The sequence below is a fragment of the Silene latifolia genome, chromosome X, assembly GCF_048544455.1.
Source record: "Silene latifolia isolate original U9 population chromosome X, ASM4854445v1, whole genome shotgun sequence".
Classification (NCBI taxonomy): domain Eukaryota; kingdom Viridiplantae; phylum Streptophyta; class Magnoliopsida; order Caryophyllales; family Caryophyllaceae; genus Silene; species Silene latifolia.
In genome coordinates this window covers 246,741,480-246,757,930 of record NC_133537.1, presented here as the reverse complement: position 1 = coordinate 246,757,930, position 16,451 = coordinate 246,741,480, and the positions used below count along the sequence as shown (strand labels likewise).

The window sequence follows — 16,451 nt, the reverse complement described above, 5'->3', positions numbered from 1 at the left end:
ATGAGACTTGTAAGACATAACCCAACTCGAGTCTTGTTAGACCATGCATGTGTTGAGTAGGAAAGATTAATCCGACTTGTAGGTGTTGTACAATCTAATCGATTCGGCTCCGGGACCCAAACTTTCCTAGGATTGTAAGATATAACCCAACTCAATCCATCACAACAATAATTTCTTTCTTATAATTTGAGAACATGTTTGTATGATCATATCCCATGATTTCCCTATGAACCCATGACACCCTAGTGCTTTTAATCAATTGTTTACACCCCTTTTTATTCATCTTGCTTGTTTATTTTCATTGCTATTTTAGTTTAGTGACTTTCTACATCAACCCAATTTGTGACACCCCCTAGACACTACTAGTTACAATAGAATTCTCATTTCAATACCCGTCCCTTGGGATCCGACCTTTACTTGCCTCTTTACTAATTGTAGAGTTGTTTGTGAAGTATAAATTGTGTTTTGTATCGACCATTGACCAACGACCACATATACTTAATTGTGAACACGAAATGGCCTCGATCAGGCTTGAAGGAAGCTTTGTAGGATCAGAGATCTTATTAAAGCTGGGTATGTGGGAGACTGGTGGTTACAGTATCAGCAGGACTACACTATTCGTAGTGGCTATGACTGGCTTGGCTCTCCTTGTATGAATGTACCCTGGGCAAACTTTGTTTGGGAATCAGATGCCCTCCCTAGGATCAGCTTTATAGGATGGCTGGTGATGCATGGCAGATTATTAACCAGAGAGCGTCTGAAAAGAATGGGGATTGTCATGGATGATTCCTGTGTCTTATGTGCTAACGCTCCTGAGACACACGCCCATCTGTTTTTTGCGTGTGAATACAGCAAGAAATGCCTTCAAATCCTGTCCTCTAGACTGGGGTGCCATCTACCTAGTCAGGACTGGTTTGATTGGTGGTCCAGACAGAGATTTTCGTCACAGAAGCTTCATTATCAGGCTGCAATGCTGCTGCTAGATCTCATCTATTCTATCTGGTGGAGCAGGAATCATTGCAGAATAGAGAACATCCTTTTGTGTCCAGAATTCCTTATTGCTAGATTAGACAAAAATTGAATTTTTGTCATGTAATATGTGTGCTTTTCCCTAATCTTGTTAGTTAGGGAGTTAAAACTTGTTGATCAGTGAGTTAGCTTTGTTAGCTAGTTGAGCTATAAACGATTGTATCTTGGTTATCTTATTAACATAAGCTTACCTTTTTACCAAAAAAAACATCCTAGATCCCCTTTCACCCTAGATAAAATATTTATCTACTCATACTAATAACAATAACAACAATAGCAATAATAAGAAGCATGATTAAAAGCATGAAAGATGAACAAGTAATTGAAATAATAATTATTGAAGAAAGATTAGAACAATACCGTAAAATAGCTTAGATCCGGAAGTAAGAACAATAATTAAACTAAAATAAGTATTCTAAGAGAGTTTTTTGAGGAGTTTTACGAAACTAACGGAAAAATAAAGTGTTAATAAACTAGGGTGCGGTTTTAGGTATTTATAATAAAACATAACCGACTTAAGGAAATTTGCGGAAACTATAGAACTGGATGGTTCCTCGATCGAGCCGAGCTTTACTCGATCGAGTCACCTCTTCCTCGATCGAGCCTAGATCAAGTTGATCGAGGCATCACTTGTTTCTGCTCTTTTCTTCGTGTTTTCTTCTTAACTTCTCTTCCTTTATTCTTATAGATTCCCGTGCCATGCTCCGTGTATTCCTCCATGCCTACTCCGTGATGCCCATATCATTCCTTTTCTCCTCAAATTCATCATTCCTGCATTAAACATAAAAAAGCGGAAGTATCAACGTTCTAACATAAAAGGCATGTAAATGATATAAAATATCACGAAAACCGTATCAGAAACAATTAAGGGGAGGCATAAATATGCATATAATTATGACTCATCAAACTCCCTCAAACCATCTCTTTGCTTGTCATCAACTAAAGCAACACAAATTACAAAAAGTAATCATACAAATGGCGAATAAACAACTCAGAGCTAATGTTGGTGCAGATACAAATCCCAAGCTATCCATATATGTAACAAAGAAATGACCAAAGTGTACTAATAAAACAAATTCAAAGGTACGGGTAATAGAAAACGTAGCTCAAGTCTCAAGTCACCATACTATAGACAAATGCCAAATACCTTTCGATCTTGCAAGACAAATCAGTCGGATTCGCGCGGATTCGCTCATGCACTCATAAGTATGTAAGGGTTAATTATATTTGAAGATAGAAAGAAGTAGAACACTCACTCGACTTATGAAACATGCATGCAATCTAATGTGATAGAGATTTCCCCAACTAATATGCATCCAATATGTAGACAAAAGTACATGTATCAAGGACAATAAGGGTGGCAAATGGGTTAAAGGGATAAAAATGGTTTGTGCCAAAGCACGTAATGGATATGTGGAGCTAAGATGGTATTCGCTGCGCTAAACCAAAACCAAAACCAAATATTAAAATAACAAATGAACCCAACTTAGAGAAATGATCTCAACTTTACAACACATGAGAGCGAATGAAGTACTCTCCAAAAATGCATTAGACTCTAACGACCATCCTTTTGATCCTTGACAAAACCAAATGAAGCAATCTCTTTTCTTTTCTTCTTCTTTCAATTCCTTTTTTTTTCGATTTTTCTTTATTTTTTTTTTCGTTTCTTTTTCTTTTGCTTCATAATTTTCTTTTTCCAACACAAGGATACAACACAATTGCTAAATAGTTCTACTACACCTACAATTGACAATAATAGTCCCAATCCCAACCATAGTAGTAAAATAGACATGATACACAAGCAACTGCGACTGTCCCGAAAAGGTAGGCAAATTCTTGGATTGTAGCTCATAGGATGTAAATTAAGATTGACTACAAGGGTTCAAACGGGCTAAACAAAAGGTAATGTAAGGCTTATTTGAACGGTAAGAACCGCCTATCCACATGTACTTAGTCAAATGAAAGCAATAAAAGCATCAAGAAATCAATGTCACACTTATGCATTAGATATTGCACATTCCATAAGGAGAACCACACTCAAGCCTAATTGACAATGAGACCATTTTATTGATGTTCCTGGCCTAGAAAGCTCTATAGACCTCAGAATTTAAGTATTTTACCAACATAATTGTGTCAAATCTAATTAGCATAAGGAATGTTAATACGGTCAAGACTTGAATTATGAGCTTTGTTTCCATGAATAACGGGTCAAAACAATGTACATAGACAACCATATGGGATTCAAATGCAAAAACAATGCAATTTAACATCATTGTTATTTAATTCACCAAGACTCGACTCAAAATAAAGGAATAACATGTTTTTGTATTTTGAAATTTTTAATTTTTATTGATTTTTGATATAAAAGCACAAAACATAAATAAATCACACAACATAATTAAAACTCCTCCCCCAAAGCTAAATGTCACAGTGTCCTCATTGTGACGCCTACAGCATAGCAATCAGACAAAAATCTCCAGCAACCGAAATGACACAACTAACAAAAGAAATGGAAAAGAAATAGACAATACAATAAAATAAGGTACAAGGGAAGAGAATACCGGGTAAGAGCGTATGAAATTCCCCCATACCAGTTGCAAAAATAGAGGAAGATAATCAACCGTGCAATTTCTATCCATCTGGCCACGTTTCTGACCCAACGAGCAAGGTTACTCGATTGAGCCTGCCAGCACTCGATCGAGGAACTATATGGCGAGCACAGTCTGCATTCAAAAACAAATGCCATTCAAAGCACAATCAATACAACTTAAAGCTCGTAACAGTAAATCAAAAAGTAGTGCATGTGCTACACACAAGCATATGTAGCACCAATAAATAGTCCAAGCAAAGAAAATAAAGGACAAATAAAGTTCGTGTGTATCAAACTCAAAGTCTAATATAAAATATGAGCACTGTTCATCATTCTTCAAGTCATCATCACTTGGTGAGAGATAGGGCACTTCATCCGTCATAGGAGCTTCATCAAAAACTTTGACTGACTCCTCTCTGAAAATCTCAGCTTCCAAAGCATCCAATTCGGCTTCTATGTCAACACTCTCATTACAGCTGTAAACCATCTCAGGAGGAGGCTCATCTCCATATATCAACCTCTCAATTTTACACATTTCCTTGCTCCATGGATATGACGCAGCAGCAGGGGCGTCAGGTGGATTCCTGTCGAAACATAAAGCAAGATAATCATCAAAAGTGGGACCAAGAGCATTAATCAGATGACAAGAAGCTTTTAAATCGGGAGGACGTAATGCTTTGTCAAGACCAAAAGTGATAGTATCATCTCCAATGTTTAACGTAAGACTCCCATGTCTAATATCTATAAGCGCCCCTGCATTATGCAAGAATGGTCGTCCTAGAATAATAGGAACACGAGAATCTTCAGCTATATCTATCACTACAAAGTCGACTGGAATGAAAAATTTCCCTATCTTAACTGGCACATCCTCTAAGATACCCATACGATGCTTAATAGACCTGTCAGCCAATTGAATAGTCATGTTAGTACATTTAAGCTTAGTCTTGTTTAATTGATTGCAGATTTTATACGGCATGACACTGACGCTCGCTCCTAAATCACATAAAGCATTGTCAAAATTTAAAGGGCCTATAGTACAAGGAATAGAAAAACTCCCTGGATCCTTTTGCTTTGGTGAAGAATTGGCTTGTAACACGGCGTAGCATTCATGAGTGAACACAATAGTCTCCACTTCATTTAAAGACCGCTTCTTTGACAATATCTCTTTCAAAAACTTAGCATAAGCCGGCACTTGAGTTACCAATTCAGTAAATGGCACTGTGACTTAAAGATTCATTAGTACCTCAATGAACCTTCCAAACTGTTGTTCAAGTTTGGATTTCTGCAATCATTGAGGAAAAAGTAGTTGAATTTTGATTGGCTCATCTTCTTTTGCATTAGGAGTACATTTGGAAGTATTATCGTCAGTTACAGGAGTACCTCGATCGAGCCCAGTAGTCACTCGATCGAGGAACCTATTTTTATCCAATGCCGTAGCTGAAAAAGACGAAAAATCACTGCCAGAAGGGGTGCCTCGATCGAGCCCTCGGTGTACTCGATCGAGCATGCTATTTCCTCGATCAATCCTCTGCTGGCTCGATCGAGTCACCACGCCAGTTCCCTTTTTTTTGTCTTTTTTGCTTATCCCGTGTTTGATCCTTTGAAGTTTCTTTCTCGTCGTCGCTCAACTCGAGATTTCACAATCCCTTAGGATGCATGTAGGGAACCTCATCATCATTAATGGGCATGTCCGGACCTTGATAAGAAGTACCGCTCCTCAAAGAAATAGCCTTGACTTGCTCATGATCTTGTTTACCTTGAGGAGGAAGACCGGACTGTTTTGAAGGATTTTGAGTCGCCATTTGAGCAACTTGAGTATACAACATCTTGTTGTGAGCCATGAGTTCGGAAATCTGAGCCGTTTGCTTTTGTTGCATCATCAAAGTTTGTTGCAATAGAGCCTTCAATTCTGACATCTCATTACTTGGAGCTTGAGGAGGAGGTTGCATTTGTTGAAAACCTCCTTGATTTGGCCGAACAAAGTTACTTTGTGGTTGATTACCATGATTTGGAGGAATAATAAAAGTATTTTGCGGCGGGGCTTGAGCATAAGCATTCTGACTCCTTTCAGGGAAGAAGTTAGAATAAGGAGTAACTTGATTAAAAGATTCGAAGGCATGAACTTGCTCAATGGTACTCATACACTTGGCCGCAGTGTGGCTATCTATCCCACATCTCTCGCAGGTCACTTCTTGTTGAACCATGTGAACCGTTTCCTGTTTACCCAAAGACTGAGTAGTCTTTAATTCAGCTATTTGAGCAAGTATGGTCTCCAACTGTGCCACAACCGCATTATCTGACCCGCTTCCTCTCTTACTTCCTCTGGGTTACCATACTCAGCTGTGTGAGTAGCTATCTGATCAATCAACATCCAAGCATTACCGTCATTAGTGTTATCTTGGAATCTCTCAATAGCAACTGAATCAAGCAAGGCTCTATGATCATCATACAACCCGTTGTAAAACTGGTTGCAAAGGAACCAAATTTCGAAACCATGGTGAGGGACGGACCGAACTAGCCATTTGAAACAAATCCAAGCTTCATTAAATTCTTCGGTGGGACCTTGCTTAAAACTTTTAATTTGACTTCTAAGCGCATTAGTTTTCTGTGGTGGAAAATACCTCTTGTAGAATGCAAGAGCTAGAGAAGTCCAATTAGTAACTGCGTCAGTCTCCATGTCTAAGTCCCAAAACCACTCAGCTGCATCATCTCTCAAAGAGAAAGGAAATAAGGTCTGTTTCACCTGATCTTGAGTCACCCCAGCTGTCAAAGGAATAGAAAAAAAATAAGTAACAAGCTTCTCCATATGCTTTGCGGGGTCCTCTCCAGCTTTTCCTCCAAATATATTTCTCTCCACTAAGCTTATATAGGAAGGCTTGATCACAAAAGTCCCCTTATCAGTGGTAGGGAGCTTGAAGCCTTTAGGATTAGAAGAAACCGTGGGTTCGGAGTGACTGGCTAATGTCGGCATCTGTAGTGTTGTAGGAGTAACTGGTGCAGAAATAAGAGTGTCCTCTTCAAAGGACGAATCTTCTGCAAAAGTATACCGCTCGTAGTCAATGTTGGAGTAAGTGTCCCCGGCAATAATGCGATGGCAATTGTCGATCATATTGATCACATATTTAAATCTCATACCAAGAATACGAAAGGGATGATACATTACATATATTGATACGTGCATTTTATATAGTCCTTTTAGCCTATTTATGCACGTATTTCTATGCTTTTATTGTGGTTTTATGCTACGAAATGCCCCGAATATGCTACTTTGGTGTATTTTGTCTTAATTGCAGGAATGGACCATAAAGTAGTGAAATCAAGCCTTTTACCGTCCGTTTTGCATGCATTTGGAGGAAGAGTGGGTTTGGAGTGGGAATTATAGCTGTCTTGGGATGCGTGAAGCTATTTCGGGAGTTAAAAGGACAAGTCAAAGTCAAGCTAACGTGAATTATGAGCTGCTGAAGTCAAGATCCACTCGATCGAGTGCTTTTCTAGTAGATCGAGTGGTTTTAGGATGAATAAATAGTCGATCGAGTAGTTTTTCTGGTCGATCGACCAGTTCAATAACAGCCTTTAGTCGATCGAGGAACTAATTCAGTCGATCGAGCAGGCTTTAGGTGAGTTTACTCGATCGAGTGGTTTTATTCCACTCGATCGAGTGGATTCGCTATGGGCTGGGCTTTTTAGCTTTAATTCCGTTAATTAGGTTTAGCAAATCCTATTTTCTTATAAATAGGAAGATTAGGACGACATTTAAACTCTCTCTTTTTCTCCCCCTGACACTTTTATTACGTTACTTTGGCCACTGTCACTTTTGTTCTTCATTTCCGGATCTTTTAATTTAGTAATTCTTTCTTCCCTTCTCTCTTTAATTTAATGTTTATTGTTCTTATTTCTTTTATTCTAGTTTTCCTTATTTCCATGTCTAGCTAAATCCCCTTAGTATGTTAGGATTAGGGAAGCCGTGGTAGCAACATGTTATAATTGACTTGAATAGACTAGTCTGGCGATAAGAATTGTATTAGGCAATTTAATTGTTATCAGGTTGAATGTATGCATGCAGGAGACCAATTTATCTAGTTAAGCCCGACCTGGATCGAAAGATTGGAAGGGAAGGCTTGCTTAATTACAATAAGTAATACCTAATTAGGGCGAAAGCTAAGTTAGGAGACCCTAGGGCGGTTTAAGGACCGAAAGGTGACGACCATAGCTCTTCTTATCAATAGTCTAATTGCCTCAGTAGACCCGATAGTGCAGCTGCCACGGTAGACCGACTCCTAGCATATCCCTCTCTCTATTGTTAATTTCCTCTATTTTTACCTCTTTTTCCTCAATCTCTTAATAGTTCTAGTCAATACAATCAAAACCCCCATTTCTGTGACCCCTAACAGACCGAATTAAACAGATAGATAGCAACTTAGCCTCCCTGTGGAGATCGACCCTACTTACCGCTGACTTCTGTTAGTAGTAACTTAGGTATTTATTTTTGGTACAAAACGACCGTATCAAATTTTGGCGCCGTTGCCGGGGAGGCGACGCTTTTTATCTGTTTTATTTTGTTTGTTTTTCGCCTCAAGGGAAGACTGAGTTCCTTGAGGCCGTTCTAATCTTTTTCTTCAGCGCTGTTTTGATAGGTATACAGGTCTATTAGTCAGTTTTTAGAGAAAGATTGTCGAAGGGAAGGCTTGAGTACCTTCGACTCTTTTGCCAAGATGACGTCCGTCTCTCGAATTATTGCCCAGTTTGAGCTTCAAACTGAAAGATCTACTAATTGGGAGAGGAAAGAATCTTGGGGTTGTGGTAATCATTACGACGCTGCCCCTCCACCGAGGCCTAGACCACAACCGTTGCTGCAACAAGGCTACCCACCACCTTGTTATTCTTTCTCACCGCAACCAATTCCCCACTTGCTAGGAATGATGAGGTCAAGAAGTTAAGTCACCGATATTGGGACTTGCACTACGGTCATAATTCGTGCAGTGCGGAAATTGATAGTCGTATGAAGAAGCTAGAGGCTCGGTGTGATCAATTAATTACCGAGCAAGAACAATGTGAGACGGTGTATGCTATCAACACCGACACCATTCCCCCACATGAAGAACCCGTGTCACCCAATGTTGAGAATGATTCCTATGACTCGGATGACGAATTCCTATCGTACTTCAAGAGTTTATGCGAAGATTTCAAACAGATAGAGGAATCACTCGATCGAGTGACTAACATTGGTCGATCGAGTGATTTTCCAAGAGAAGTGCTCGATCGATTAGTAAATCTGCTCGATCGAGTGGAATTCAGGGAGGAAAGTGGTCGATCGAGCAACAATTCTGCTTTCGATCGACGAGACGAAGGGGAAAGCGATTCGATCGAGCAACAATTCCGCCGATCGATCAAGACGAAGGGGAAAACAGATTCGATCGACTAATAGACATGCTCGATCAACCCCGGAAAGCTGCGGAATCGTTAAATCGTCACCAACGCCTATTCCAAGTGACGATACAAAGGAACATACGGTCAGCTCCTATTCTGTTCAAGTTCCTTACCCACAACGATTGCTGCCACACCGTAGATTTCTAGACCGCATACGAGCTTTCAATGTCGCTGCTCATTACGATGAGATGATCACTCAGGTACCTACTTATGCTAATTTTATTTCTCAAATTGATTGGTCTGAGAGGGATGCTAGTGAGACGATAATGAATGTAGCTATGACTGAAGAGTGTAGCACACTTCTTCGGACTGGGACCCCCCCTAATATGTCTGACCCAAGTCATTTGATAATGCTTTATGTGACCTCGATTCTAGTGTCAACATTTTATCTTTACCGCTGACTTCTGTTAGTAGTAACTTAGGTATTTATTTTTGGAACAAAACGACCGTATCGCTGGCATTGAAATTGAAATTGACTAAGTTTACGCGCGCTAGAACGACTGTTCAGCTAGCTGACCATTCTTATGTACGGGTCAAAGGAGCTTTACATGACGTACCTGTTAGGATCGGGAATTTCTATATTCCCGCAGATTTCATTGTCTTAAACATACCCGAAGACCGCAATGTTCCCATTATTTTGGGACGACCATTTTTGTGCACTGCTGGCGCAATTGTTGATGTCGGGGTTGGGACACTTACCTTTCAGATCGGAGGAGTGGACTTGGTTTTTACTAAGTCCGATGACCCTAGGGAATCCATACCTATCATACCTTGCATTGATATTCCCCTTGTAGACTCCATTGATATTCCGTTGATATTCCTAGTCTGTCACTTATTGCTGCTGTTATGACACCTCCGCCCCATTCTGGGAGCAAATTGGAGGAACATTTGTTTGTTTCTCTTTCTACAGGTCACGATGAGTTCAAAGACCAGGGAGGTAAGATGGGTGCTCCGAGTCTGGAATCCGGAACTGCCTGGATAGACAACCCAGGAGGAGGTGTTGATAAGGCTACACCGTCTAGGAGGAAGTTGCGTGATGAGAAAATAGTTTGGGACCCGGATGCCGTGGGAAGCTGTTGTTCTTACATTGCCAAGCTGTGGAGGCCGGATGTCCGCTTGACAATTGCTAAAGCTACCGCGTCCAGTCAGAGGCCTAGTAGTGGGCCAATAATCTGTGATGTTAAATTATAAGAAGTAGGTCGAGCTGGGACCTGACTGAAGCTAGCGCTACCCGGGAGGCAACCCGGCGATTTTATTTTGCATTTGATTTAATTTCAGTTGTAATAAATGGTTTTTATACCATAAACTATTTTAGTATGCTTGTTTAGTTAGTTTGCGGGCTGTTTTTCATTTCGTTTTGCAGGAGCACGCTGAGGATCACTCGATCGAGTAGTTTTCCTACTCGATCGAGTACTTTTTCTGATGAATCCACTCGATCGAGTAGAATTTCTACTCGATCGACCACCTGCAAAAAGAGAAACCACTCGATCGACTGCTATTCCCCTCGATCGAGCGGTTTTGGATGCCCAGTTTACTCGATCGGCCACTGTTCATCTGCTATCGAGTGTATTTGACTTGGATTAGCTTCCCGAGACGGTTTTCCGAGCCTTTTAGCAACCTCCCATGTTGCTGGCTGGTTTGGGGAGGTCCCTTCTTCGCGCAATCTTGTGAGTTTTCCGCATTTACTCTCTTTCTCTTTTAGTTTGCGTTTCCTTTCCATGTTTTGGTACAATGAGGGCATTGTACGGTTTGGTTTGGAGAGGTTATGCATCCATATCTGTGTCTGCATATTGTTTGTCTGCATATTGTTTTTTATTGCATTTCTGTTATCACGTCTAATTTATGTATGCATTGTCTTTTATTCTTAAAAAAAAAATTATAAAATTCCAAAAAAATTAAATAAATTGTTAAATTGTTAAAATTCAAAAATTTCATGTTCATTTTTGCATATAGGTTGAGTCGGAACGGTCGATTTCCATGATGAAATTGCACTATGTGTGTCTTTTTGCTTAAGCCTTGCAATAAACTATATATTCTTTTAGCTTTGTCTTATTGCATAATCTACGAGTTAATGTTTAATTTAGCTGAACGAATAGACTTGACCTGAAATTTTGGCAACCTACTTATAAATTCTAAGGAATTAGAGCCGTATAAACTGGTGTCATTTATGACCGGTTTCATGTAGGATTGTGAGTAGTATACTCCTTGCATATCATGTATCATCAATTTTCACGTATATGAAATTCAATTGCTTTTTACCTTCATACATTCGGGTTAGTGGTTGGTGTCACATGCAGGGAGGTGCTTACATTCCCTTTTCTTTCATTTTTACCCATTTAGCTCCACATTAGCCAAATTCGCCTGTTGACCCTTAACTACATCCCAAATTAAGCCTGCCTTGTCAAGTTAGTTTAGTGTATGTTTTGCGGTATATATGTCATTGTATCAAGTTTGGCGCGTATTCTGTCGATTTGGAGTTGGTAGAAAAGAAAAAAAGAGGATGAATTGAGGAAAAGGTTGACGAAAAAAGATGTGAAAAGAAAAAAAAAACGTGAAGAAGTTGAAAAAAAAGGAATTCGAAAATGAAAAAGAAAAAAAAAAGAGAAAAAAAAAGAGAAGAAACCGAAAAAAAAAATAGAAATAGAAAAAGAAAAAAAAAGATGTTGTTTGTTAGTCGGTTTCACTCCTATGCTTTATCTATACCCTTTTGAGGAGTTAGTTCAGTTTGGTTTGGTGAGATTTTATGCCAAATGAAGGGCATTGTATTTAATTCATAATTGAGTTGGAAATGGATATGTCTCATATGGTTTTGTTTAGGTACTAGCTTGATCACCTATACCTCCACATTCCCATAACATGTTTTGCCCTTTTCTTACTCATTGCCTCACTTTACCATATTTTTGTAAGCCCTCGGCTGTGACAGGACCTTGTTTGGTTGGAATGTATGTACGGTAGCTAGAATTGTCTATCATATTAGTTGCATGCATGTTTATGTGGGTCTTAGTCTAGGTGAGCGACTATTTTTCTTCCTCTCTCTTATATTCATATGCTTACCCTTTGCTTCATGAGAGAAGAGTGACCCGTAAGAGTCCATTATTAAAGGTCTTGCAAGGTCGACGGTTCAGCTTTATTATAAACATCCTATAACTCGTTCGCATTTGACTATTTAGCTATAAGTGTTAGTTGTCTGCATTAAATTGGCTTAAGTGGGCATTTGTAGCTAGCTCTGAGTTATCTTTTTCCGTTCCATTAGTTGCATTTTAGTTTACTCGAGGACGAGTAAAGGTTTGGTTTGGGGAGATTTGATACGTGCATTTTATATAGTCCTTTTAGCCTATTTATGCACGTATTTCTATGCTTTTATCGTGGTTTTATGCTACGAAATGCCCCGAATATGCTACTTTGGTGTATTTTGTCTTAATTGCAGGAATGGACCATAAAGTAGTGAAATCAAGCCTTTTACCGTCCGTTTTGCATGCATTTGGAGGAAGAGTGGATTTGGAGCGGGAATTATAGCTGTCTTGGGATGCGTGAAGATATTTCGGGAGCTAAAAGGACAAGTCAAAGTCAAGCTAACGTGAATTATGAGCTGCTGAAGTCAAGATCCACTCGATCGAGTGCTTTTCTAGTCGATCGAGTGGTTTTAGGATGAATAAATAGTCGATCGAGTAGTTTTTCTGGTCGATCGACCAGTTCAATAACAGCCTTTAGTCAATCGAGTAACTAATTCAGTCGATCGAGCAGTTTTTAGGTGAGTTTACTCGATCGAGTGGTTTTATTCCACTCGATCGAGTGGATTCGCTATGGGCTGGGCTTTTTAGCTTTAATTTCGTTAATTAGGTTTAGCAAATCCTATTTTCTTATAAATAGGAAGATTAGGACGACATTTAAACTCTCTCTTTTTCTCCCCTTGACACTTTTATTACGTTACTTTGGCCACTGTCACTTTTGTTCTTCATTTCCGGATCTTTTAATTTAGTAATTCTTTCTTCCCTTCTCTCTTTAATTTAATGTTTATTGTTCTTATTTCTTTTATTCTAGTTTTCCTTATTTCCATGTCTAGCTAAATCCCCTTAGTATGTTAGGATTAGGGAAGCCGTGGTAGCAATATGTTATAATTGACTTGAATAGACTAGTCTGGCGATAAGAATTGTATTAGGCAATTTAATTGTTATCAGGTTGAATGTATGCATGCAGGAGACCAATTTATCTAGTTAACCCCGGCCTGGATCGAAAGATTGGAAGGGAAGGCTTGCTTAATTACAATAGGTAATACCTAATTAGGGCGAAAGCTAAGTTAGGAGACCCTAGGGCGGTTTAAGGACCGAAAGGTGACGACCATAGCTCTTCTTATCAATAGTCTAATCGCCTCGCAGACCCGATAGTGCAAATTTACCACGGTGACCGACTCCTAGCATATCCCTCTCTCTATTGTTAATTTCCTCTATTTTTACCTCTTTTTCCTCAATCTCTTAATAGTTCTAGTCAATACAATCAAAACCCCCATTTCTGTGACACCCTAACAGACCGAATTAAACAGATAGATAGCAACTTAGCCTCCCTGTGAAGATCGACCCTACTTACCGCTGACTTCTGTTAGTAGTAACTTAGGTATTTATTTTTGGTACAAAACGACCGTATCATATATAGTCAACTGGTCCACACATATCGGTAATGATTGGCTAGCTAGAGTTTGACATTACTGTCGTGCGATGGTGGTGATCAGTTGATCCCTTGAGGTCACACCTAAAGGACGATTCCCTTAATTGAAAAGGTAAATTAATTGTATGCCGATACAGATTAATTAATTCCTTAAAATTGAACAAATTATTATCATAAGAGAGAAAATGACATCTTATTATAATGTGATTAAATAAGATTTTATTTAGTAATTTAAGAAGTTGTATTACTAAAATTAATCGGTGTTTGCGAAACACGCGAGATGAGAATGATGACGTACCTGTTAGGATATGATTTATTTAATTTGTTAAATATGATTTATTTAATTTGTAAATGATATTTAATTTGTTAAATATGCATTTTAAATTAAAACATGACATAAAATATGTCACATGTCACATGACATACAATTGTACAATTGACAAAAATAAAATGGACTCCATATTACACTATAGAAACCGAAAATTGGTGAGCTTTAGAGTAGTTTTGTCTTTTTCCATTTGTCTTATTCATTTGTCCAAAATGCTTGATAGTGACATGACTATGGACAAATGCTTACACAATTTGTCTTGTGAAGACAAAAAGGAAAAAGAAAAATGACATAGAGGGCTATTGTACCAACCGGTTTTTGAGAGACAATGATAGAGGATTTTTCTCTATTATTCATTCTTACATTTTTATGAAAATACCTCCCTTCTCTCTCTTGTTCTTCATAAAAATTCTTTTTTTGAATCAAATTTGTTTAAATCAAACACTAATAATACTAGAAGTAGTATATGAGTATTAGTAATCGATTTTAAGGTAAACTACATTACAAACATCTAGTACATGTTAGTTTGTGGGAGTAAGGGATAGTCTTGGGTGCTACTAATTGGAGGGCTTTTATTTTGAAGTCATGAATGTTCATCCAATATTGGAAAGCTCAAGAACTAACAAGAAGATGATCTTGTTGGCGCCCATTTGACCGAAATTTATTTGGTTAGAAATTGATTTTCTTATCTCTTTTTGTTTTAGTTTGCATGCATAAGATTTGTAATTAATTTATGACTAAATTAATTAAAACATATATGAATATATTAAATAAAGAGATATAGATTTCTAACAAGCGGTATCAAGAGCCTTGGTTGTTTGCATGCAAATCGGTTATAGTTTTTCCGAGTTATACGATTAACATATAAAACTTGTAAATTTGTGTTATTATGATATATCACGAAATAAAATTATGCATGTTAAAGTTTCTGATCCTAAAATGTTTTTTGGATATTTTGGTTTAATTTATGGATTTTATTGTTCATTTTATATAATATTGGCATTAAAATGTGATTTTTATGATAAAAATGTCATTTTTGGACGAAAATTAGATAAACTTTGAATTTTCCAGTGGTTTTTGGATATGTTTTCACAAATATTATTTTTAGATGATCTGGAAATTTTCAGAATTTTTGGAGTTCTTATGCTCGAAAAATGGATTTTTTATGTTTAAAATCGGATTTAGAAGAAAAATAGGTTAATATGAGATAAATTTCGAATGTGGTCATAGAGATTTAGTATGTTGTCACATGCAATGTTACAAGATGTGTGTAAAATAATAGGCTATATTGAAGTCTTCATGAATGATTTATGGATTTTTGATGAAAAATAACATAAATAGTGACTTAATTAGTGAATAATTGCTTAAACATACTTTATGACTAAGGAAAAACGTCACATGTTGCATTTTATTATCTTTTTCAGATCTAAAATTGAAAAGTTGATGAATATAATTTTTCGCATGTTTTTATGATTTTAATTGATAAATCCGATAAACCGCAACATTGTTTTTCCCGATAAATTTCGAAATTTGTAACCTAAGTTTTTGAACATTATGAGTGTCATGGTATTTTTACAGAATGTTCATGAGTTTAAAATTTCAAATTTTGAATTTATTTGAAATTTGTGTGATTTATTTGAAGTTTATAGCATTTTTATTGTAATTTTGAGTCCTCTAATGAACAATTTTAAGAAATATAAGTTAATTATAGTCAAATTGTTAGTGGAGACTAATTTTGAGTCCTAAGATGGTTAGGGTAATTAACTTGTGCATAAATATGAATTTATGTAATTTATTGTGATTTTAAAAGGTTGAATCACGCAAATCCGTAAAAACCGATTAATATACGATATTGTCTCCTTAAAGGCGATTTAGCATAAAATTTGGCATGTTCATACATGTTATAATGCTGCATTTTTTTTATGATTGTCATAATTTTATTTTATAATATTTTATTTTATGTAATTTTACTTAGTATCGCCTTAGTTTTAATTGATATTACCCAAAATGTATGGGAATATCGATTCGGTTGTAATTTATTGTGATCTCGTATCACCGTTTTTTAATTTAATAAATTTATTTTATTTTAATTACAAATGTATAATAGGAAATTATGTAATTTGTTATGTAATTTATTTATTTCGGAGTTCCTTGAAGACGGTGTCACTCAAGGAAGACAATCCATTAAAGACGGCGTTACCTCGAGATGCGTGACTCAACCGAAGTTTAAGGGACCAATGGAGTTGGTTTCCGAATATGTAATAGTTAATTAGATTTTCTATTTTAGGAAGGCCATACTAGGATTTATTTTATGCTTTGCATTTTATTTACATGTTGCATGCATCGCTAAATCGCCATAACTAAAACATGCATTATCTTTTTATCGAGTTTATCGACCGTGTCAATTACAATTAT

General features: G+C 37.4%; 1 protein-coding gene across 1 annotated transcript; it reads left to right on the top strand.

Annotated features, from left to right (window-relative positions):
- The first annotated feature begins 515 nt into the window (after positions 1-515).
- LOC141619889 (uncharacterized) lies at positions 516-1,081 on the top strand. The gene is made up of 2 exons (XM_074436906.1): positions 516-573; positions 690-1,081. Exons 1-2 carry the CDS (start codon positions 516-518, stop codon positions 1,079-1,081), a joined length of 450 nt encoding a protein of 149 aa, XP_074293007.1.
- The last annotated feature ends 15,370 nt before the right edge of the window (positions 1,082-16,451 follow it).